Below are 26,539 nucleotides of genomic sequence, written 5' to 3' on the forward strand. Positions count from 1 at the left end.
GATGGAAGTAACCGTGTGTTTCCTGGGGATGCACAGGCCCGGTCTGGGGTTGGGTGGGGTGCAGGTGGGTGAATACCGTGTTGCTTTCCAGGGGGAGGTGACCTAAGTGGAGTCCCGAAGGATGAGTCAGAGCAGCAGTATAGCAAAGGCATGGATATATGGAAAACATCCTGTTTTGGCGGTTCCATGAAATTCATTGCATCTGGGGAGGTTTGGGGCTGTAAGGAATGGGGTAGGAATGCTGGGCACGGGTTCAGATGGGAGGGAACGTTGTATGCATCTGGTGGTGGCCCATCTCTGAACTTTTCACCAAGACAGTGCTACCGTGTGGAGAATATATTCAAAAGCCAAGGCCAGGTCCACAGGGGCTGTTGCAGTGAGATCTAGACAGAATGTCATAAGAGCATGAGCTTAGGAGGAACAGCAATTTAGGGGGAAAACTAGCCACATCAGGTGACTGAATGGTGGTCAGGGAAAAGAAGGAGTAAGAATGGCTTCTAGGTTTATGTCTTGACCCAGAGGATGTACAGTGCTGGCATCCTGGAGGCAGGGAACAGGGGCTGGAGGAGCAGGCGGGGGAACAAAGAGGTGAATTCTAGATATTACTCTTGAATTTTGAGAAGAGGAGGTGAGGCATTGTGTGTCAGGTTAAACAAGTTTTGTGTTTTAATGGGTTAAAAAACACTATACACACTTAGCATCAGTGTTTCAAATAATCATCCAAGTAGTTTCAGGGTTAATCTGGAAACATAAGGTGAGAACCAGAACAACAGGCCAAGAGGCTGTGGCCATCTGGGGTCATAGATGGTTTGTTAACAATGGCAGTTCTTCTGGGACCAAGAAAGTGATGATTCCAAGAAGTGTAAGCTTACAGTGGGAAGGGGAATGCCTCACTGGTTGCATTTCATGTTTGAGAGGTTACTGATTCTTACTTGGCAAATGTTTGGGGATCCAGTTTGGATCTGAGGGCTACATGGAGCCAATGTTTTATCAAAGCAGCCCCATCAAAGGCGTTCCTGATGCTGAGCTTGGCAGGGGACAGCATCTTTTTGTGGGTGACAAATGAAGTAGACCATAACCATTTTTGAAAACTAAAGTAATAAAGAAAATAGAATTACAAGTCATTTTAATTTTTGTTACTTTAACATGAGTTGAAGATGCAATGAAGTTGTTATCCAGGATTCTGCCATGGGCTGTGTAAAAGCAATCAACTTAAAGCAATACCCAGAAACTAGATTCTGAAACAGTATCAATGCCTCTGCATTTGTTCACTTCCAGTCTCTCCCTCTCCCAGCCTGGGCATTAGCTGCATCGCTGTGTGGACTTCTGTCCCAATCTCCGTCTCTTCTCAATTTTGCCTGACTTTTAAAAGATTTGCACTTCCATTTTTCAAAGTGGCTATATTATTAGCCTTTATATAAGTATGTAAGTCAGATTTCTAAAGTCCCAGTCCTCAAGTTTTTCTTTCTTTGTTATTAAGTCATGGTAAGGGAAAGCAAAATATTTTCAGATTAAATGCCCTACAGTAAGTGATACGTGCAGTGCCCAGAGGTTTGGCAGTTTACTTATAATACGATTCTACCTTTATTGAACTCCATTTTATACATTTGAAATAATGGAAAGTTTAAAAGCAAAACCAAAAAAAAAAAAAAATTAAGAATAGGGAGGAAAAATTAAAAAGAAGTGAGATTCTCCATGCCTCATCCATCAGAATACTTGAGTATAAGCAACCCTACAACATTTTCTTCATCCCTTCATCCAAAATATAAATATATGAAATATTTTTCTTTATGTGAGGTCTGTGTACAGGACAGTGTACTCAGATGAATGTGTTTTTCCATGAAGATCAGCAGGGGAAAGCCCAGCATTCTGAGGTTTACCACTGGTTGTTATAGGCTGTCCACAGAGAGAAGGGTAGAGGATCTGCACTACAGCAGGAGGTGGGTGCTTATGGTTTTCCATATATTACTTAATCATCGCAATAAGGCCCTTTCATTGTTATTATAATCTGCATTTTTAAAAATAAGGAAACTAAGTGTTAGAGAGTTAAGTAACTTGCCTGACATCACGGAACATGAAGTAGCAGAACCAGGATTAAAGATAAACTTATGTATTAATAAATTAAAGAACTGATAGTGACACTTGCTGTTCTTTCTTAGAGCTGTGAAGTGCTTCCAGGATACTCTGCTAGAGGCTTTAGAGAGTGTCTCTTGTAAAAACAGAAAACACATTTTTTTCTTTTAAAATCTTTGTATCCCCTCTTAATGATTTTGCTTTGTATGGCAAAAAGATAAGAAAGGAGACAGAACTGGAATAGCTTAAGGAGCAGACAGTCCTCACCCCTGCAGTGATCTTTCTTATTTTCACGCACTGCCCTCCAGGTCATCATAGTGATTGTATTGAGGACTGGCTGCTTAAAGATTGGTTCCCCCTGATAAAGAAGCGCAGCCACTGCTGCTGGTGCTCTGAATGATGAAGGCCGTGACCTTAGCCTAGCCTGCTTCATTAGTAATGGAAAGGCTCTACTTGCTCGCTCTAGGGCCCAGAGCACGTTTCTTGCCAAAGAAGCTCACATTCAGTGGAGAGATGACACGGGAGAGGACTAATACGGGGTCATGGACTTTGCCTTGAACGTAACACTCTGCTTCATGTTGCAAGCCAGAGCTGCATTGCACTGTCTGATGCAATTAATGGGAAGAGCCAGGAAAACTTACCTGATTAAAATTCCCCAAGTGCAGTTGCCAAGTTTCTATCCCCAGAAGACAGAGGAGAAGAAGCGGGCTGAGTTTCTCAGTTATGGAAAACATTGAGAAAGCAGAAGTGAAAATCTGCTCTAGGCAGTTTGTTCAACAATACATCAGGGAAATTCAGGTTTGTGAACTGATTACCCAATTGCTGAACATGTTATTTAATTGTAGACTCATTTTTATTCCATCTTTATTTTGTAAATGCAGTATTTCCAGATGTTTGAGGCCAGTTTTATAAGTACCAGACACATAAGGGAAAAAACCCATCCAGTGTGTGCACATACTGTCCAACTTTCTAACTCTCACAAATATTAAGTTTGGGACACGGATGAACATGCTATGCTATTTTTCATAATTATGGGCCGCCTGTGGTCTTCATGAATATCTGAGGTCTCCTTGTTTTTAGAAATTTATAAATTTCAAAATTAAGCTGTAGTTTATACATTGGATCTGTATAGTATTCTGGGACAGAGTGATCATCTTATCCAGGGAATATTTTATTTAGAAATAGATTTATAATTTAAAAACTTCTTGGAAAGAAAAATCCAGGCCTAGCTTTGCTGATGAATTCTACTCTACTTTAAGAAAGAAATAATATTCAAAGAAATAGTACTTGTTGAATACCTTTCAGGTGAGGAAGGAATTTTATGAAATGCAATTTGTGATACCAGAAATGTTCCAATACTAGACTAAAAATTGTTACAAAAAGAAAATTGGACCAATATTCTTTGCCCTCACAAACTGAAAAATCCTTAACAAAATATTAGAAAATCCAATATGTAAGACCCAAGTGAGTCTTATTACAAGAATGCAAAGTTGGTTGGGCATTAGAAAAATCAATTAGATAATTCACAAATTTACATAGTCAAAAGAAAAGTGCATGGTCATCTCAATGGATGCAGAAAAGGCATTTGACAAAATTCAGGCATGAAGTAAATTCCCAGTGAATTAGGAATAGAAGGTACTTCCTTCATGTGGTCAAGGGCATCTATGGCAGACTTCTGACATCATCACTGTGAAAAACTGAACCTGCCTTTCCGCTGGAACTGGAAAAAGGGAAAGGCACAGAGATGGGACAGTGAGTAGTAAAACTGTCCTTGTTCATGGACAATATCATCATGTATGTAAAAAGTTCTTGGGAATCTACCAAAAACAAAAGTTCTAGAACTTATTAAGCAAGGTTTCAGAATACAAGTTCAACATAAAACATCAATTTTATTATATGTATAGTCATTAATCACTTCACTGGGGGGGTATGTTCTGAAAAATATGCCATTAGTTGATTTCATTTTTGCATGGACATCGTAGAGCTCACTTACACAAACAGGTGGTGTAGCCGGCTGTACACTTGGGCTACTGGTATACCCTGTTGATTCCAGGCTACAAATCTGTACACCATGTTACTGTAGTGACTGCTGTAAGCAGTAGTAACAGGATGGTAAGTATTGGTATATAGAAATATAAATCAAGTACAGTAAAAATATAGTATAAATTTTTAAAAACTGTTACACTTCTATCGGGCACTAACTCTGCATGGAACTTGCAGGCCTGGAGGGTGCTCCGGGTGAGTCAGTGAGTCAGTGAATGGTGACTGAATGTGAAAACCTAGGACGTCCCTGTACATTGTTGAGACTTTATTGATACTGTATACTTAGGCTACGCTAAATTTATTTTTAAATCATTTTATTTTTCCAATAATATATTAGTCTTAGCTTACTGTAATTACTTTATAAACTTCTTAATTTTTTAACTTTTTACTTATAATATCTGAAAATACAAACCTATCATATAGCCTCAAAAAAAAAAAAAAAGGATCTTTCTTTGCATCCTTGTTCTGTGAGTTTTCTTAGAAGTTGTTCTTGTTCTCTTCTTCTTCTTTTTTAATTGTGTTAAAAATTAAGATGCAAACACCACTAGCGTAGGCCTACTTAGGGTCATGATCATCAGTATCACTTTCTGCCACCTCTACATTTGGGCCCACTGGAACTTCTTCAGGGGCATAACACAGATTGCCAGGCTCCTGTGACAGCAGTCCTTTTGGAATCCCTCTAAAGGACTTGCCTGTGGCTATGTACAATTAACTTTTTTTTTTTAAAAAACAATCCAAAATACACTAGAATAACAATAAAAGGGATGAATCTCACAGAAATTTTGTTGAGCAAAAGAAGATGAACACAAAAAAGTACACACTATATGATTCCATTTCTAAGAAGTTTCAGAATAAAGCAAGAATCAATCTATGAAGATAGCTCAGTGGTTCCCGGTGGTCTGGGGAGGGCTGGGAGAATTGATTACATAAAGGTTCAAGGGAACTTATGGACATGATGAGTACATGACTGCATTTATTTCTCAACACGCGTCCCATTGTACACTTAAAGTGGGTATGTTCATTATATAAATAAAGTTGATTTTTTTTCAAAATGTACTTACTAATTCAGCACTAGAAGCCAGACCTCCTGATTTCTGACTCAGTAATTTTTTTCCCTCCCCCATGTCAAGATAAGATTGACTCCTTCATTCTCCACACTTCCCGTCGCCTTGGGATCAGGTGCTGTAGTGTGGGAGGCAAGGCAGGAGGGACTGCAGCCTGGGCAGCCAGGAGGCTAGTTTGGGAAGATGACCAGTTTAGTTTCAGACATGTTGAGCCTTGGCTCAGGGCTTTATGTTTGCTATTTGCTAGCTGAGCTTGTTTAAAGTCTTGTTGAACTAGGATATAAAGCCTCTCCAGAGAACGGTGCAGTTGACCTTGGAGAAGGGCAAAGGAGAGCTGGAAAAAGATTTAGAGAAATCATCAGAGAAAACCAAAGGAAAGCAGTTTTGTGGCTACCCTTCTGGAGAGGTCTTTCCCACAGAGAATAGGGAGGACAGAAGTTCCTAGGGGAGCATGTAGACCTCATTGTCCTTGGTAAAATGAGCATCAGATCCATAGCTGAAAGGTCAGCTTGGATGGGAATGCAGTGCCGCTTCTTAATTGCTAGTGACTTTAGACAATTTACTTTAGGTCACGCAAGCCTGGTTTTCTTTGATGAGTACAAATAAAGCTTTTCACTTGAAATCCACTCTGCCCATCAATGAGAAAATGTATGTGAAGAGCCTGAATAAATGTTAGTTTTCTGACACATAATTGACAAATATCAAATGTCATCATTTTTGCTTAGCTGATATCAACTATTTTCTATTCGGCAGGCATTGTGCCATAGGATTTGTAGGGACTATTCCATTGCACGCTCAAAATAACCCTTGCTTTACTCCTTGAGAAAACAGGTTTTGAGAATGAAGTGGCTTCTCAAGGTAACAACACACACTGGGGTTTGTGTGAGCCCTGGAAGTATGTATGGCTTAGTCTGTATTTTTGACTTCTTCTGAGAGACCATTTCCAAGAGGTACAGGAGAGGTCTGCCTAGGTGATTCAGGGAGTGTGAGCCAAGAACAAAAGCTATGTAAGTTGTAGTTCTTGTAGCATTTTGGAGGTAGGAACAAGAGAGGTAAAGAGCAGAGACAGGTGGGATTTCTTAGGACAGACTTGAGCACTGAATTTTGTTAGTGATGCAGGTGGTGAATGGAACTTCTAAAGGCCATTCAACAGTGTACACTTATTGTGTGAGCTGTGTCCTGTTAAATTTCCCCTGATGTCCTGATGGGATATTGTCTCCAGGAAAACTAAATCCAGTCTTGCTTCTGCAGTGGGCTGTTTTTCTAGGCTATCCTGGCTCCAGGAGAGCAGAAATCCTCCTACTTCTGATGGAATGTCATATGCAACTTTCCCTCCTTCTTTTTCCAGTGACACATACTCAGGAGATGGGTGCAAAGGTCCAGCTCCCACTCCATCCTGCTTCATTTTGCCTTCCACGTTGACCACTCCAGGCAGAAATGGGGAGGAAATGCACAGAGACTAGGGCAGGGTCCTCCAGCCTTTCTTCCATTCAAACCATTTGGATTGCAGAAAACTACCCCTGAATAAGCAGTTTCCATTTCCCGTGATATGGTGGGTTTACACTAGCCTTAAGGTTTCCAGTAGCCATAAAGATGACTCCTATATGGTCATAAAGGAGGCTGGAGTGGGAGTGCTGCCCTTGCTAACCACACAGGAAGAAGAAATCCCACGGACTAACCGTGTTATGGAGGAAATCCTGGTTTAATGACGTAGCGTATGAAGCTAGGTGGATTGTGAGGAGAAGTATAATTTCTAACAGAACTTTTATATCCATAAAGGGCCAGGTTGAGCCCACCATAAATCTAAATTCCCCTGAAATATCTATGACTATATTAGTAATACATTAAAAGAAGAATATATCCGTTGCTGCACCAGTTCTACCAGGGCAGCACTGAGTAGTTAAGATGTTTTTGTTTCTTTTGCCCCTGAACATGGACCTTCACAGGCATCTGCCTGATTTTAGTGTTTTTATCCCCCCACCCCCCACAGGTTTTTTATTTTAGAAAGGAAAGTCTTTCTTTGAAAACATTGAGGTGAACTTAAAATTAATTCAGAAAAATTGAGATTATTTAGCATGTTAGATTGCTACGTTTTAAAAATTACCTTTTCTACAGTGTTGTTTGTATAACTTGAGGGTTTTTAAAAGTTCATACTCATTCTGTGATGACATCACTTCTGAGGAACCTAAACTCTGGGAGTTTTTAAAAAAATGTCTCAAGTATGTTCTCTGGTTTATAGGTTGGGCTTTTTAACAATGTATTATGAAAAATTTTAAATTATTGTATATGATGTTACCTTGAGCTTTTTTGTTGTTTGTTTGTTTTTTAACTCACTGTACTAAGGGTTTTTCCCCCCATTAATCCAGAAATAGGCAACAAGAAATATTACAAGTATAGCAAAGAGAAGACATTGAAGTGGCTGGAAAAAAAGGTATAGTACCTCTTTAGTGTCTTATGATTTAAAAAAAAAAAAAAACTATATAGGCAATAAAATCGAATCCGAAGACCATCCTATATATGTAGTGAAAATGGGAAAACTGTATAAAGATATCCAAGACTGAAGAATCCTCATTTCTTCCTAGTCCTAAATGAAAGAGTTTCTTGCTGTCAATTAGTACAGGTTTGAATCTTCCAAGCCAGACAGTGCCAAGCCTGAGGCTCTTCACTGCTGTTAGCTGCACAGGTATCTCCAGAGTGGTGTTGCTCACATAGCCAGGCAAGAGATGGCAGGAGAAAGCTGTTCAAGCTTAGAGAAAGTTAGTCCACTCTAAGTGTCCAAATGCTGAAGAAGGATCATCTTCTAGGCAAACCGTATGTCTTAGTGATTTTGACCTAATCTAAGGTCCAGGGCAGTATTTTTAAAATTGATTTAGAACATCCCAACAAGTATTTCTCTTGGAATGGAGCAGGACAGTATGAATTAGGACAGGACAGAATGGGTTCATATATATAGCCCAGAGTACAAGTAAATGTTAAGGATGACCTATGAAATGTATTCTTATGTATGTGTTTGATGTTAAATTGCTGTATATTTCTTACTGTGGGTTGTAGTTAAAAAAAAATTGCCACTGGTCTAAGGAAAGTATCATTACTTTCACATGGATTAAGAATCTTAGTTTTTACAAGATCAGTGCGTACCAGTAGTTATAATTCTGTTTCCTAAGGTTCCCTTGGATCTTACATGTGAAAGCCATGCTCATTTGTCATACTATATCACTGAACACACTGGAGTCTGGAAACATGCAAATGAACACTGTAGAATTAGTTAGGCTCCTATTGTACAAAGTAACAAAAATTTAGTAAGTGCCATCATGTTCCACTTGTCATGTGCTACGTCGTAGCATATTATATATAGGTGAAAATGCTGAGCAAAATCTTGGCATTTCATTTTTGCTTTTAGCAAGTGATAATGATATGACCATAAAGTGAAGTTTATGCTTACTGGGAAATTTTATATTTTTTGTTCTGTTTAGAAATTACTAACATTGAAGCTTTGTACCCGGTTCTGTTCTAAGGGTTCTACATGCATTAACTCATTGTCTCACAGCAGTCCAATGGGGTGGTTACTCTTTATGCCTAATGCACAGATAGAAATACAGAGAGGTTGAGTGATTGGTCACAGAGCAAACCAAAGCATCCTGTTTCCAGAGTCAGTACTTCAGTCACCACATTATGTTGCTTCTCATATTGCATAGGCTCAGGAAGTCCACTTATTGAGGTCATCCAGAAATGTGTCTGCCCTCAGCCACTCTCCAAGTATGTAATATTTGGTGGAGATATTGCTAGGTTCTCAAATACTTCTTCCTAGATCTTAAGTGGAAGGAGGGTCATCTGGAAAGTCATGCATTTCTAAAGTTATGTTGAAGATTCCTCCGATTTCTGCCCTATGTTTGCTTCCTAGGTTAAACAAACTGTGGCAGCATTAAAAACCAGTAATGTCACTGTCAGTGCTCGGGTGCAGTCATCTGCATTTTTCTCTGGTAACCAGGTTTTGAGTGACAAGGAAGGTAAGTAAACCACTTCATTAGAAATAATTTTTGTCTGGAGTAAGTTGCTTATGTGCAAATGCATATCTGAGAATTTAAAAATCTTTAATGTCACTGAAGCATCATTCTTGCCAATGTTTTTCATAGATCAGGGCAATTGTACATCCTATTTCAGAATCAAAGACTGTTTCTAACAGATCAGTTCTCTCACTGAGAGGCACTTGAATCATTCATTCAGCAAATAATTATTTTGCACCAACAGTAATAGCAACCCTGAGAAGCCTGGCTGTCACTTCTTAAGGGTATGTTATGTGCCAGATCCTTGGCTAGGTTGCCAGCATACAAACATCGTCTCCTGATCACCCCAGGAAGTCCCATGAGAATCAAGGTTCAGTCCACAGTTACCCACCAGCAAATGGCAAAACCGAGCTACTCGTGGAGCTTATCTCACTCTCAAGCCCATGCTTTTTGCCCTTTTCTTGTACCTTTCCTCTGGCTCAGGGTTTCTAATGGGCTGCTTCTTTTTGCATCTTACTGCCATAAAGCATAATTCCTAAGGTAGCTTTAAATGTTTTGATTTTAGATGAAAATTGACTCACTTAGCAATTTTCTTAGGTTATTAAGGTACTACATTCTTTTGCTTTTTCCAGTATAGTGTATGTGTGTATATGTGCATTGTTTAAAAATAAAAACAATTATATAGTGCAATTAACATTCGGAAAGGGTGAGACAGAAATTATTCTAACCTTCAGCTTCAAGGTTCTGTGTTCCCCTGTTCTGGCTATACAGTTTTCAATACCTGACTTTAGCCATTAAAAAAAATTAATATGAGGAATAGAGACCTTTTTGTGATGGATTATTCAGACGGTCTTTGATGTGCAGAAATCTTTTTTACAACTCATTACTTATTGATATAGCTGGCCACTGCCATTTTGGGGGTGGTGAACAGCATGCTTGCCATACCAAATTCATGAACTGTCAGTGTCTTTAATTGGCCTTAACAGAAGAGGAGGAAGTAGTGAATCACAAGGGGAGATGGATGGAGAGTTGACCAATGAAACCATATATATGTGGTTTATTTATTTTTCTTTTTCTTTCTTCTTTTTTTTTTTTAGAAGAAGGGATATTAGAGAGTTTTTTAGAGAGGTCTTCTTACTTTAAAAATTGACAACTATAGTCTGAGAGAGATGAATGGTTTATTCTAGCTGATAAATAAGGTCTTGTGCTCTGAGTCCAGGGATTTCATCAAGACTCTACATCTAAGTTTCTGGGCATGGGTTATATTGCTGGTTCGTGTTCCAGCCATAAAGTAAGCTTTACATACTTTTAGATCTTTAGCTTGGGGTATGGTACCAAAAGCATAAAATGAATGACCTGTAAACTGACTTTCTTAAAATAGTTTTCTTTGTCTCTTCATGACTAACTGGATAAATTACTAGCCCAGAACCCTGAGCACATTTTAAGAAGGGTCCAATGATAACTTTGTGTTCTACATCAGCCATGAAAATCTTCTACTAAAGATTTTCAAGATTGAGTAACTACCAGACTGCAGTCATTTACTAAGTAATACTGGGGTATATTGTTGCCTTATTTTGAAGGCAGAAAAGAAGGAAAGCAAGGAAGCAAGTAAACATCTCTGCAGCAGACCCGGGCTTTCCTTTTTGACAGTTCATCTCCCCCTGTGGTCATTCCATTTCCTGATTGAGTTTGATTGCCCCACATAATCTGCTCATAGTGCCTAGTTAAAGAGCGGCATTTGGAAACAGATTTTATTGGCTGTTTTTAATCAATGGCAGAGCTGCATTTTAGTACTATGACTTCAGATACCCTGAACTAATATTATATTCTGCTGTGTGAGTTGTGTTTCAGGTTTTAAAAGGCATTTTATTTGGAAGTATATGTAGTGTTCGAAGTATATGTAGTGTTCTTATGAAGCAAATACCTAATAGAGATAAATCATGTTATTTTATTTACCTTAAATGAATATTATCACTACTATTCAATGATTATATTTGTTATTTGGAGCAGATTTAGAAGAGATTAGCCTTAGAAAAAAGAGACATTAATATTTAACATTATCACATCTGATTTTTAAATTTTATTTGTATTCAAAGGCTTCAACTAACAAAGCAACCCTGAGTTTTTGCTTTTCCTGTCCTTAATTTAGTACATGTCTGCTATGTTATATTATCACATCTTTGGTATCATGCTATATCATATATCATCATCACGTCTCTGCTCTGACACATCCTGTTAGTATCGCCATTTACCAACAAGGAATCTGAGGCTAGAGCCTAATGAGTTTCCTAAATCCATATAGACCAAGAATTTGAACTCTGGTCAATTTGACTCTAAAATCACTGTAATTATTCCTAATTGTTTTATTTCGCTCTCTTTCATTTATTTCAGAGGATTACATTCGTTATGCCCATGGTCTGATATCTGATTATATCCCTAAAGAATTAAGTGATGACTTATCCAAATATCTAAAGTAAGTGTTGGTGTAGTCCTAATGAACAAGGACTTTTGTGCTTCTTGGTTTCCCCAGCAATAGGTTTCTCTGTGGCATATGATATCACTGTGTGATAAGAGATTATTCTTGAGCTTTGTCTTATACTGTATGGATTGGGGAGGATTTTTTTGAAAGTATTTTTTTAGTTGTCAATGGACCTTTATTTTATTTATTGATACATGGTGCTGAGAATTGAACCCAGTGCCTCACACATGCTAGGCAAGCACTCTACCACTGAGCCACAACCCCAGCCCTGGAGAGCATTTTTAATAGACATTGAATGGAACAAACTGATTTGGAAGAAACTGATTGCAGCAACTAGCGAGTTTAGAGATTAGAATTTTTGTTTTTTGTATTAGAGGACAAATGTGTTTAGAGTTTTTATCCCCAGTGAGACTTAACTAACTTGATTTTTGTGATCATTTAAAGAAAGAGATAGGAAAGGAAAGGGTAGATGGCATATAGAATTTTTTGAAAATTGTATTTAAAGGTTTTATACCATTTCACTACCATTAGATGTTCACTAACTACCTTTATAATGCTGAGTACTTCAAATTGAAAGTCACGTGGAAAATAATCTCTGTACTTTAGAGATGGAAGAACAGTTTTAAGAATGAGTTTATTTTCATTCCTTCCTTTTTAAAGATTTTTTTTTTTAATATTTATTTTTTAGTTGTAATTGGTTGGACACACCTTTATTTTATTTATTTTTATATGGTGCTGAGGATTGAACCCAGGGCCTCGCACGTGCTAGGAGAGCGCTCTACTGCTGAGCCACAACCCCTAAAGATCTTTAATATAATATAGAGACCATACTTTTGTTGAAAAGTATGTGCTTATTTTCAAGATTTTAGCCATTATTAAGAGCTTATGTTTATGATGATTTAATAGCTTTTCCCAATTCTTATTAAATCGTTTTGCTTCTTTAATCCATGAGAGGGAATAATATGGTTATTTTTTAAAAATCCATAATAGATAATAATAGAGTTGTTGTTTTCAGCAAATTCCACAGATCCTGCTTTAAAAACAGTCAGTGGAAATTGGTCCCTATAGTAGTTAAAGCATATTGTTTTAAATTGATAACCATCCTTCTGTTTAACATTCCCTTGGATTTCTTAGTTGCTTGTTTTATTAGAGACTATATCTTTGTATTCCATTATTTGTTTAGATTTTTTTTTTCTTTCCCTAAAATTTCAAGTTTGGTTTAAAGACTTTGGAAGACAGAGCATGCCAGTTAAACTTCTTTTTAATGGGAGAAAAGTTTGTGTGGCTTTTGTCAACAGTTACAATGCTATTCACTTTTAAATAAATGGTAGCATCATAATTTATGAAGAAAAAACACTCCAGTGCCAAAACTCTAATCTGTGGAGGTCAACAAAAACCCACTGTGTTTCAACAAATGGGTTTAGTATTTTTCTGTTTAAACAGTTTTAATATGAGGGATTAAGTAGCAAAATGAAGATGCATTAATTTAGAGAGATTCCATTCTTTACTTTGAGGGGATTGAATAGGAGGATCTATAGTGGCAAAGCTATATGAAAAGCAGGACTCTCTTAAGTCTTAAGTTGGCCCAGTTTCTATTTGCCTTTCAATGAAAACTCATGGCTGTGATCTTTCTTAACTTCCTTAGGCTTCCAGAACCTTCAGCTCCATTGCCAAACCCTCCATCAAAGGTAAGAAACTGGGACCAAGATATTTTTGAGTTTAATTTGTTCTAGTATATATTAAAGCATACAAAATCCATCTCTTATGGAGTGGTGCAATATGGAATATATATTATTCTGGGTTCTCCATGAGTATTTTTAATTGTAGATTTTACCCAAAGTGAAAACCAAGTTCATTTTAGAAGGCACCTCTATAAAAATATTATAGATATATAATTAAAATGAAGCCTTTTAGTAGGCTAAGCCATTTAATTACTTTCATTAATGACCCAGAACCATACAACTAAAACTCATTTTGCCAAATCTAATTATAAATAGCCCAGAGGCACATCGAGCATGAGTTTTGTAACTCAAAGATGAATAAGGATGACCATGTTTCTATTCTGAATCTGAAATGATTAACAAAATTAGTTGTAGTTGCCATCTGTTATTGAGAATCCTCCTTTTCCAAACATCCTCAAACAGCTCTCCCTAGCTCCTCTATAGCTGGTGTTTATTTCCTAGATCCATTGACTAGAAAAGCCAATCATTACCCATGCCTAAACTGTAGCATCCCTTAGTCTAGGCCAGATCTCAGATGAGTAAGTGTTGCTCTGAGGCAGGGGAATAAACACATGCACTGCTGTGGATGAGCTCATTCTCCAGCCAGCAGAGGACTTGAAGCTTTGAGCATGTGCAGTGGACACCTCACAGATACAAAACAGCTTTCCTTCCCCCTGCATTCATTGCTTGGCCTTCAAGGTAGTGAAGCGTGCTCAGGAATTTTCTCCTATCAAGTCCTATTTGGAGTTGGGGTTAGCAGTTTAAAAAGCTGCTTTTGTTGAGCTTTCTTTGATTTTTAGAAAAGGACTGAAAATTGAAAGTGCATCAGTGTTCATTTGGGGCCACATTCAGCAGTTGTCAAAGAAGGTGCATCTTTTGCTTCCTTTGAAGAAGAGCACTGGGCAGAAGTCAGTTTCTGTAAGATCTAAGGACATCCTAGGTCAGCCACATGCTTCTTCCAGTTCCGTAGTTAATCTCTGACAGTATCCGGGGGACAAAGAGTAAAATAATAGGTGCTCTGAAAGTATTTGTTTCTTATTTTTCTACCTCAAAAAATAAAGCGTATTTCTTTCTCCCACATGTCTGTCTTCCTTAGAAACTTAGATGTACTTCATGAATTGATACAAACTTAGCCTTGAAAGTGCTAGCCTTTGATATCTTTTAGAATAATATATCTCATAAATTTATTCTTCTCCATTCCAGTTTTCTGTTTCTTAATTTCCAAAATTTAAGTCATTTGTGGTCTTGTCATTTTTGATTTAGATCTAGGGTCAGCAAACTTTTTCTGTAAAGGATATATAATAAATGTTTTAGGCTCCCAGCATAGACAGTCTGTGTTACAGCACAGGGGCTGTGTTGTTGGAGGGCAGAAACAGCTATAGACAATACGTAAGTGATTAGTATGGCTAGGTTCCAATAAAATTTTATTTATGAAATCGAGGGCCAGCTGGATTTGGCCTGTGGGCCATAGTTTGCCAAACTCTGATTTGGATTTCAGCATCTTGACCTTTCTGCACCTCAGCCTTATCTCCTAGATGAGGCATGCACATTACAAACTATACTGGATAATGTACCATAGTTCAAACAAGCATAGACTATATCTTCTACTAGCTTTCCTGTCTGTGCCAAGGGTTTGATTGATTTTTTTTTATAGGAGTATACGTGATCATTTTCAGGAAATACCTCCCAGCAGCCACTACGCGTCCTTGTATCAGTTGTAATGCAAGCATGGAGTCTGCATCTAAATTTTTTTGCCTCATTTTCCCTTACTGTCACATCTCTGCTTTTGTTGAGCTCAGCCCCCTACCCTCATCCCCTGCCATCTTTTGAATTTGTCACTATCAACTGACAAAGTTGGATGTAATCAGTGTTTGGAGATGTTCCCAAGTTCCCTTTTTGCAAATCTTTTGTAATAGTGAGAAGACCAGGCCTAACATAAATCCTCATGTTAGTGTAGTGTTTGTTCCTCTCTTCCCAGAATTGTACCCATTTAGTCACATCCTTGGTACTGTCTTTCTGAGCTACTTTACCATTTCTGCTGAAGCATCTTCTCACTCCATCCTGATTTGGTCTTTTAAATAACAAAAATTTATCAATAAATTTTCCCCCCAAAGTATTCAACATGTGCTAGAAATAACATGTGCAGAGATGTACCACAATAATTTTTATTTTTTTATAAGAAGAATTTATAACTGGTATATTGTTTGGATGTGAGCTTTTAAAACACACGATTCAAATCATTTTGCTTATTAAATTAAATGTTTTATAATCAGATGAAAGTGAGGTAGGTAAATTGAGGGGTACAGAGAGTACTGAGTCTCAACAAAAGAATGCCTCTGAAACCATTGACATGTTACAGAACAAGCAAATCATGAGCAAACCTACCTGCATTCTGTCACCTTAAGCCCTCACCACCACTTACTGATTAGCCAATAAAACAACAGCTAATACACCATGGCAGGATAGCTCCAATGCAGCCGGAGGAACACACAACTCCTTGTCACGTGCACATCAGGAACTTTGACCAAGATGTGACCAGACCCTCTTCCCCAACCGCATCTCCCATTGTAATAGTAAAACCCAGATGGGAAGAGATATGAGTCTGCTTGCATTTCCCACATTCCCTTATACCCACAGATATGTAATGATGGCTCAGTATGATAGTAATGTTGTCCGTATAAGCGAGGAGACTTTCCTCAGGCTCTCTGCAATCTCCTGCACTCCCATTCCTGTGTGTGTACTTTCCCTTTTTAATAAATCTTTTGTTTTGTTACTCACCAAATGCATCCTTAAATTATTTTCTGTGACATTGTCGTGTAATCTGCAAAATCAAGGTAGAGGTCTCCTTCACTACTGGAGATCTCTTGGACCTCTGTGCAGTAAACATTGTTCTGGTGAGCCAGCTAGGAGGTAAAGTGACAACAACCTACCCCTAGTGAGTGACCTGCCATGCTTTTCTTGCACTCTTAAAAAAGTTCAGCTGATTTTTTTTCCATCCTGTTCCATTTTCATGAGCCACAGAACATAATCTCAACTTGCCTGATTGTGGCTCTCCTCTTCAGAACTAGTTTGTAATATTAAGCAGGTGCAAGGACCACACAGGTGACTCCTAACACCAATCTTTGGGTTTAGGAAGTACCGTGCCAAGCTGAATGGGAGTTCATTGGCCTCTCTCTCTCTCTCTCTCTCTCTCTCTCATTCTTTCTCTGCCTCTGAAATGTCTTCAGATTCCTTCCCTCTTTAGGGAAACATGAGTATCAGATCATAAAGATGTCAAAGATAAGAGGCACTGGGTCAGATGGAACTTAACAAGCTCACGTGGGGAGACACTCATAAGGGCCGATCACTCAGTGTTTTCAGCACCCTCAGGTTTCATAAAACAAGTAAGTCACACCTGAGGCACAGCAGAGGAAATTGGCCTTGGCATGACAGCCTCAGAAGCAACCTCCAAAATCAACACAGTAATCCAAACCTTGCAGAACCTTACATAGTGCAGAGGATGGCAGGCAATCTCCCTTCCAGCCTTGCTCTTTTTATTTCTTCTTTTTTTCCCCTTTGCTGTGGAAAGCTTCATTCCTGCATTGTTTCCAGGCACTGGTAAATTTCCTTTTTGGTGCTCTGCTGCCCTTTTACAGTGTCTTCATCACTGCTGCTTGCTGTGTTCATCTAGTACGAATTATCCTCTGTGTGATCTGGGATTTGAGTGACCCTCCTTTAATTCTTTCTCATAATCTTTCCAACTGCCAAACTCCTTTGTACCAGCAGTCCAGATGTTTTGTTCCTCCTTTGATATAAGTGCAGACCCCAGAATCACTTGTTTTGGGATCATAATGTAAATGCTATTCACATGCTCTGGGCTTATGGGAGAGATATGGATTATGAGATTTGAGATTGCTCACAAGGATCCTATAGTCATTTTAAACCTTATCCTTGATAGGGCTCATTGGGGGCAATAAAAGGAGAGTGGACCATTTTTCATCATTAAAGACATCCTCAGACCTCTGTAGACATTTTTTTTTTTTGGGGGGGGGGGTACAGGATCAATCCCAGTGGTGCTCAGCTACTGAGCCACATTCATTGCCCATTTTATATATTGTTTAATTTGAGACAGGGTGTCCCTAAGTTGCTTTGAACTGGTGATCCTCTTGCCTCAGCCTCCTAAACCACTGGGATTACAGGCATGCACCACCATACCTAGCCTCTGGAGTCCTTTCTGTCTTCTCATATAGGGCCTCAGGCAGGCTTGAAGAATCCTGGGGCTCCAGGGATAACTAGAAGCACAGGTGTCAGCTGGAGGCAAGAATGCCTAACTTTTCTGTTGTAAGACACCAGTTAAAATGACATAAGGTCATACCTGTGGACAGGACTTTGTTTATTTCAATTTCTCTTTTCTTTTTCCAGAACAGAGAGGCACATTCATCACTAAACAAGATAATGTCACCTCTCCAAATGGATAATACCACATCTGTGCCCACCAATTCTTCTTTGGGCTGCATCTTAAATAATTGGGATGCTTTTAAGGCTGACAGTCTAAATAAAAGCAGACTAACTTTTCTTTGCAACATGGCATGGCCTCAATACAAATTGGGAAGTAGGGAGATTTGGCCAGAAAATGGGATCTTAAAATTGAACACTATCTTGCAGCTGGATCTCTTTTGCAAATGAGAAGAGAAATGGACAGGCCTTTATGGTCTTATACCAGGACCCAAAACTTAAGGGTCTCTGTAAAATACACAATGACCATTTTCCTTTAACTAAAGCCCAGGAAGAAAGTGCTCCTCTAGAGGATGCACTTTTGAGCGGTGGCCCTAGAATGCCACGTGGGCCCTCCCTTCAGTTACAAGCAAAGGGATCTAACAAACCCATTGAAAGCCTGCTACTCTCCCCAGACTATAATCCCATGGGTTTCTCAGCCCTATCTGCCCCATCTGGTCTACCTGTCAGCCCACCTTCTCATCAACTCTCAAACCCCACTCTATCCAAGGGGAACGGCCCTGCAGGGGAGTGCTGTAGCAGAACCTTAGCCCTTCATGAGGGCCCCCAGCTCTCCAGTCTTCATCCACTTGAGGAAGTCTCAAATGGAGAAGGAGAAATCATGGGAGTATATGATCATTTTGTTCTGTCAAACTTGGCTCAACGCAAACAGAAGTTAGGAGATTTTTCAGAGGATCCAAACCGATTTATAGATGAATTTCAGGCCCTGACTCTGACCTTTAATCTCAGTTGGTCTGACCTACAGGTAGTGTTGTCCACCTGCTGCAGTCTTGAAGAAAAGGATAGTATTTTGTATGAAGCTCGGGCACATGCAGATATAGCCATACCCCGTGAGGACCCTAACTGGAATCATCAACCAGAACACCTAAGCCTTGTTGGGCGTAACCACATGATAACTTGTCTTATCGAAGGAATGAAAAAGTATAAGGAAAAGGAAAAATTTGATAATGTTTGGAAGGTAAAACAGGAAAAAGATGAAAATCCTTTATTGTTTTTAAATCAGCTAACTGAGGCCTTCCAGAAATATTCTTCTGTTGATCCTGAGTATTAGGGATACTTTTCACCTACCAGTCAACCCCATACATCAAAAAAGAGATTCAAAAGAAGGCCTTGAACCAGTTCTTGTCCTTGAAGGAGCTGAAAGATTTGGCCCATCTGGCATTCCACAGAGAAAGAAAGGAAGAGTCTAGGAGGTCCCAGAGGAGATGGCAGCAGGCTAGAGAACAAGCCCAACTAATTTCATTTGGTACGAGAAGCACCTTGCAATCTCAAGGTGACCCTAGAGGCAGATGTAGCCCAAAGGGGAAAAACTGGAGACCTGACAGTTGTTTCAGGTATGGAGAATCTGGACACTGGAGGAAAAATTGTCCTAAACGGTGACCGCCTCAACCTGGTTTTGTCCCCTGTGTCATGGGGGGAAAGCAATGGGAGTGAGACGGCCCTTGCCTCCAAAGGGAAATGGGGATGGACATCCTCTCCTATGATGACTGCCCTTGAAGACTGAATGTATCCAAGGTTTCATATTGTCCCCATTGGCCAGCTGGACTTCACTCAGGAAGAGTCTCAGGTGACTCTTGACACGGCAGGTAAAAAAATATGGGACATGGGGACTTCATATTTTGCCTTACTTGAACCTCTTACACTACTTTATAATCAAACCTGTTTTGTGATTGGTCTTGACAGAATCTCTAAAGTTAAAAGATTTGTAGTATCTCTGACTTGCAGATTTGGAGAACTAATTATGACTCAAGCCTTCCTGGTTTTCCCAGAAAGCCCCACTCCCCTGTTAGGTTAGAAATTCTTAGGCTCTCTGTATGTAACTCTTCATTTAGCACCTAAACATTCACCTCCCCCTTCACTGGGGCATTGATAATATCTAGAAAGAGATTGGAGTTCTGCCTGTGGATGCTTTGACCAAAATAATTCCTCAAGTTTGGGACATTCAGATATCAGGAAAGGCAATAAATGCCCAGACAATCTTAATTTTTCTAAAAGACCCAAAAAACATGGCCCCATAAACAATAATCCTCTAGCAGCCTGAGGCCTGCCAAGGGTTCCAACCCCTTATTTCTATCTTAAGCATGGTATCCCAGAGCATGCCATACTCCCATTCTCTCAGTGCTAAAACCTAACGGGGAATGTTGACTGGTCCAAGATTTGCAGGCAATTAATAAGGCTTTAATCCCCCTTCATCCCATAATCCTAAACCTATACACTGTTTTGACTTAAATACTGAGTTGATCTGCATAGTACACTGTCCTTAATCTCAAGGATGCTTTCTTTGCATCCCATTACACCCTGAGTCACAGTAACAGTTTGCTTTTGAATGGACTGACCCTGGCATATTAGAAATTGCTCAATGTACTTAGAAGGTGCTGCCTCAAGGAATTAGAGACAGCTTGCACCTGTTTAGAAATGCCCTAGCAAAGGGGAATTAAGTCCTCAAACTTCAGAATATGGAGCTGTGTTCAAATATATGATTGGTCTTAACTGCAGCCCCACAAAACAAGATGCTGACAAAAATACTGTCACAGTTCTTAATTTCTTGGGGTTTCCTGGGTTCTGAGTATCTCCATGAAAGGCCCAGATATCCCAACAGAAGATAAAATATAATACTATAAGAAAGTGATTAGTATGCTACCAATTGGATAGAGAGGTTGAAAATAAGATGGCTAGCATCAAGTGGAACTCAGTGGTTGTGTGGAACTAATCTATGGGCCATGGCTTCCCCTTTGGTGGTTGGTTAGATATACCCTAGGATATCCCTGGATCATAGATGTTGGATTAAAACCACAGGTGAGCCTACTAATCTCCCAGATTTTCATGAAAGATGGTCACAAATTGTTCTTTACTGGTACGACCATTTAGCTTCCATCTTTGAAATCCAGATATGACTGGAAGATGTAATGTGGCACATAGACACCTTTAAATTTTACTCAAAGAACTTTAAATGACAGCGTGTTATCCCCATGTTGGATTAATCCTATTAAGTATTGAGGTAACCTTAATGAGAAAAGCAGTGCTCCAGAATCATATGGCATTTGACATCTTAACAGCTGCCCAGTCAGGGGTCTGTGCCATTATTAAAACTGATGTTGTATATGTATCCCTAATAATTGTGGCAGCATTAATTTAGCTCTGCAAGATCTTCATGCCCAGGTGAAGGTGATGGCTGATGATTCTGCCCTTAGCCTAAATGCTTGGCTCTCTTGGCAGAATAAAGGAAATTGCTAGGAAAAATTATTAATATTCCTTATGACCCTTATAAGTATTGGGTTCTTTTGTGCCACGGATTATTTTGTTGCTTTGGGATACTACCTCAACTATCTACTTGTTTTCCTAGGCAGGTAGCCAGAATGATGGTGGTGAATGGATTTTGACCTTTTCCAGCAACTGAGACTAGCCTCTCTCTGACTCTTCCAGATAGGGAGGAAGAGACTTTAGATCCCTGGATAGGTAGGGACGACATCCCATTCCAGCTTGAAGCAGCTATGGAAGATAGACCACCTTCCTTCTGCAACCCATTAAGAATAGGGATCTAAGTCTGGTGCAGGAGATAAGATAGGTAAATTGAGGAGTACATAGAGTACTCAGTCTCAACAAAGGAATGCCTGTGAAACCATTGATGTACAGAACAACAACCTGTGAGCAGACCTACCTGCATTCTGTCACCTTAAGCCCTCACCACCACTTAATAATTAGCCAATAAAACAGTGGCTAAGACACCGTGGCTGGATAGCTCCAAGGCAGCTGGAGGAACACACAACTCCTTGTAGCATGCACATCTTTGACCAAGATGTGACCAGATCTCCCACTGTAATAGTTTTAACCCACATGGCAGGAGATAGATATGAGCTGCTAATCAAGTGACTGGTTTCTACTTGGACTTCCCACATTCCCTCATATCCACAGATATGTGATGGTCACTTAGCATATGATAGAGTAACATTGGCAGCTTAAAGAGGGAGGCTTGCCTCGGGCTCCCTTCCTGCATTTCCATTCCTGTGTGTGTACTTCCGCTTTTTAATAAATCTCTTGCACTGTTATCTTGCACCTGTTATGTTCTTAAATTATTTTCTGCAACATGGTCAAGAATCTGGAAGATGCAGGTAGAGATCTCTGCTCCTATAAATCTCAGATCCCTGTATGATGACAGAAGTACTTTTATTTATTTTAAGTTCTAGCCATGGATATTTTTTATTTGAATCATCAGAGAAGTGAATAATGTCCCAATGTTTATAATGACATCTGTGTTAGAAACATTGCACCACAGATAAGGAACACAAACATCCTCCTGACCTTGTGCTCTTTGAGTTTTGAAAATAATAACCTTCAGCATTATGAACCACAAGAAGACTCCTTTCCAGTAAAAATATACATAGCCTGACCACCCTTTACTGTCTCAATTTAAAGAAACATGTATTAAGAAAGTTGCATGTATCCATGCACTTTGTAGTGGTAGGTAGTTCATATGTGGTGAAGGAGCCTATTTTTTCCCCCTCTGCAATATGTTTGGGGGGGTGGCTTTTGTAGAATGTGGCTTTCAGTATAGTATATTTATACATGCACATAACATGATTTCATCAGTTTCACCCCTTCGCTCCTGTCTACCCTGCCCCCCATCCCCTGTCTTTATCCCTATTGGCTTCCCTTCTACTTTCATGATGTTCCGTTGTTTTTCCTTTTTCCTTATTACCTTCTACACTTGAGAGAAAACATACAATCCTTGACTTTCTGAATCTGGCTTATTTCACTCAATATGGTGCTTTTCCGTTTCCATCCATTTTCCTGAAAATGACGTAACTCCTTATGACTGAATAAATCACTGTTGTGTATATAAACCACATATTCTCCATCCACTCCTCTGTTGATGGATACCTTGGCTGATTCCATAACGTTACTATTGTGAATTGTGCTGTGATAAACATGGGTATGCATCTATCTCTAAAGTATGCTGACTTTAATTCTTTTGGATAAATACCAAGAGTGTATCATAGTTCTATTTTTAGTTGGTTGAGGAACCTCCATACTGACTTTCTTGGTGGCTGTACTAGTGCACATTTCCCAGCTTCCTCACTGGCATTTAATATTATTTGTATTCTTGATTATTACCATTCTGACTTTAATAAGATGGAATCTGGATAGTTTTGATTTGCATTTCCCAAATGACTAAAGATGTTGAACTTTTTTTTTCATAGAATTGTTGGTCATTTTTACTTCTTTGGAGAAGTGTCTGTTCAATTAATTGGCCCAATTATTGACTGGGTTATTTGGTTTTGGGTGTTGAATTTTTTAGTTCTTTTTTTCCCTATTATTCATTTTATTTTTTAATTACTTTTTAAAAAAATTTACATGACAGCAGAATGCATTACAATTCTTACTACACATATAGAGCCCAATTTTTCATATCTCTGGTTGTATACAGAGTATATTCACACCAATTGGTGTCTTCATACATGTACTTTGGATAATAATGTCCATCACATTCCACCATGATTTCTAACCCTATGCCCCCTGAATTTTTGAGTTCTTTATGTATTCTGTATTAGGTGTCTATTGGAAGAGTAGCTAGCAAAGATTTTCTCCCATTCTGTGGTTTGGTTTTCTTTGCTGTAGATGATGCCTTCCCATTTATTGATTCTTGCTATTACTTCCTGAGATACAGGAGTCCTATTGAGGGAGTTTTTGCCTGTGCCTATATGTTGAAGTGGTTCTCTTGTTTTCTTGTAATGGCTGCACAGTTCCTACTCTTATACTTAGGTCTTTGGTTCATTTTGAGTTAACATTTATACAGAGCAAGAGAGAGGGATCTAGTTTCATTCTTCTGCACCTTCTGTTGAAAGAAGCTCTCTGTTCTTAAAAGTATGTTTTTGGAAACTTTGTCAAGGATCAAATGACTGTAGCCATGTATGTGGGTTTGTTTCTGTATCTTCTATTCTGACCCATTTGCCTATGTGCCTGTTTTATGCCGGTACTGTTGTTTTAGTTACTATGTCTCTGTAGTATAATAACTACCCCCACTATCTTCTACATATGAGAGAAAAAACAACCGATTTTTTTAATATTTATTTTTTAGTAGTAGTTGGACACAAATACATTTATTTTATTTTATTTTTATGTAGTGCTGAGGATCGAACTCAGGGCCGCTGAGCCACAGCCACAGCCACAGCTCCAACACAACCAATTTTTCAACCACCATTTCAAAGCTATTTGAAATCTGATAATGTGATGCCTCCCGCAATCTTCATGATTACATTGGCTATTCTGGATCTTTTGCTTTTCCGTATGAATATTAAAAATGGTTTGTCAAGATCTGTGAAGAATATTGCTGGTATTTTTATGAGAAGTGCATTGAGTATGTAGATTACTTTTGAATAAGGCCATTTTAATGTTACTAATTTTACCTATCCATGAATATGGGGAACATGGGAGGTCTTTCCATCTAATAGTGTTTTCTATTTTCATTTTTCTATGATTTTTATTGTAGAGGTCTTTCACCTTGTTAAATTTATGCCTAAGTGTTTGGGGGTTTTGTTGTTGTTGTTGTTGGTTTTGTGTGTGTGTGTGTGTGTGTGTGTGTGTGTGTGTTTTAAGCTCTTGTGAATGAAATTGTTTTTCTGATTTTTTTCTCAACAGATTCATTATTGGTATATAGAAAAGCTATTGTTTTTTTTTTTTTATGTTGGTTTGTTTTATACTGTTTCTTTGCTGAATTTGTTCATTAGCTAAAGAAGTCTTCTTGAACATTTAGGGTCTTAGTATTGGATCATATCATCTGCAAATAGGGATAATCTGACTTCTTTCTTATTTGTATCCCTTTTAGTTCAATTTCTTGCCTAATTTCTATGGCTAAAATTTCAAGTTCTATACTGAGTAGGAGTGGTTAGAGTATACATCAATGTCTTGTTCCCGACTTCAGAGGAAGTGCATCTACAAAAAAAAAAAAAAAAGTTTCTTATGGTTTTTTTCCCCATTCAGAATGATATTGACTTTAGGTTTGTTACATCGCCTTTATGATGTTGAGCTAAGTTCCTTCTACCACTAGTTTTTTCAGGGTTTTTGTTATGAAGGAGTATTGAATTTTGTGGAAGGCTTATTCTGCATCATCAACATGATCATGTGATTTTTGTCCTTGGTTGGTTCTATTTATATGGTTATTGGTGATGTTTATTGATTTGCATAAGTTACGCATCCAACTTGATCATGATGGATCGTCTTTTTGATGGATTATTGAATTCAATTTGCTCATATAATAAAATGAATTCAGTTGGCTCATATAATAAAATGAATTCAGTTTGCTTGTATAATAAAATAAGTATTTTTGTGTCTATGTTCATCAAAGATATTGATCTGTAATTTTCTTTTCTTAATGTGTCCTGATCTGGTTTTGATATCTGGGTGAGAATGGCCTCAAGGAATGGATTTTAAAGCAATTCCTTCCTTTCTATTCCATGAAATAATTTGAGGAGCATTGATGTTAGTTCTTTAAGATCTGGTAAAATTCAGCTGTGAATTCGTCTCATCCTGGGCTCTTCTTGTTGGGAGATATTTTATTACTGCTTCAATCTCATTGCTTGTTATTTTACATATCCTTTCGAGTCAACTCTTGTAGGTTGTGTTTCTCAAAATTTATTCATTTCTTCTAGAGTTTCTATTTTTGTATTTTTTATTTTTTTATATTTTTATATTTTATTTTTTTATATTTTATATATTTTTATATATTTTATATATTTATATTTTATATTTTTATATTTTATGTTTCTATTTTTCTATTTTCTAAGTTTTCAAAATAGTCCGTAACGATCCTCTGGATTTCAATTGTGTCTATTGTAATATTCCCATTTTTGTCTCTAATTTTGTTAATTTGTCTCTTTGCTCTTTCTTTTAGTTAGTTTGGCTAAGGGCTCATAAGTCCTGTTTCTCCTTTCAAAGAATCAACCCTGTTTTGTTGATTATTTGTATTGTTCTTTTAATCTCTATTTCATTCATTTCAGCTTAGATCTTTGTTATTTCTTTTCTTCTACTAGTTTGGGGATTGGTTTACTCTTGTTTTCTAAGACCTTGAGATGCATCATTAGGTTATTTAAGATCTCTCTCTCTCTCTCTAAATATAGGCACTCATAACTATAAATTTCTCTCTTAGATCTGCCTTTGGTGTATCCCATAGATTCTGGTGTGTTGTGTTTTTATTTGCTTCTAAAATTTTTTTAAATTTCTCTCCTGATTTCTTCAATGACTCACTCATCATCCAAAAGTGCATTGTTCAGCTGAGTATGGTGGCACACACCTGTAATCCCAGTGATTTAAAAGGCTGAGACAGGAGAATTACAAGTTCAAAGCCAGCCTCAGCAACTTAACAAGGCCTTCAACAATTTAGCAAGATCTTGTCTCAAAATAAAAAATGTTGTAAAAATGGGTATAGCTCAGTGGTTAACACCCCTGGGTTCAATCCCTGGTACCAAAAAGCCAAAAAACAAGAAACAACAACAAAAGTGCATTATTCATTCTCTGTGTATTTATGTAGTTCTGTAACTTTCCTGGCTATTAATTTATAATTTCATCCTATTATGATTTGAAAAGATACAGGGGATTTCTTCATTCCTTTTGTATTTACTCAGATCGCTTAATGGCTTAATATATATATTTTATCAATTTTGGAGA

At 38.2% G+C, this 26,539-nt stretch overlaps 1 protein-coding gene across 2 annotated transcripts in view; it reads left to right on the forward strand.

Moving 5' to 3' along the window:
- Positions 1–26,539, forward strand: part of Rnaseh2b (ribonuclease H2 subunit B) — a 79,151-nt gene that overhangs the window by 29,835 nt on the left and 22,777 nt on the right. For both annotated transcript variants that reach the window (XM_076872166.2, XM_076872165.1), the window contains exons 6-9: positions 7,547–7,611; positions 9,082–9,187; positions 11,576–11,657; positions 13,309–13,351. In XM_076872166.2, the coding sequence (XP_076728281.1) occupies positions 7,547–7,611; positions 9,082–9,187; positions 11,576–11,657; positions 13,309–13,351 (296 nt within the window). The remainder of the gene's footprint in view (positions 1–7,546; positions 7,612–9,081; positions 9,188–11,575; positions 11,658–13,308; positions 13,352–26,539) is intronic.

The sequence above is a fragment of the Callospermophilus lateralis genome, chromosome 12, assembly GCF_048772815.1.
Source record: "Callospermophilus lateralis isolate mCalLat2 chromosome 12, mCalLat2.hap1, whole genome shotgun sequence".
NCBI lineage: Eukaryota > Metazoa > Chordata > Mammalia > Rodentia > Sciuridae > Callospermophilus > Callospermophilus lateralis.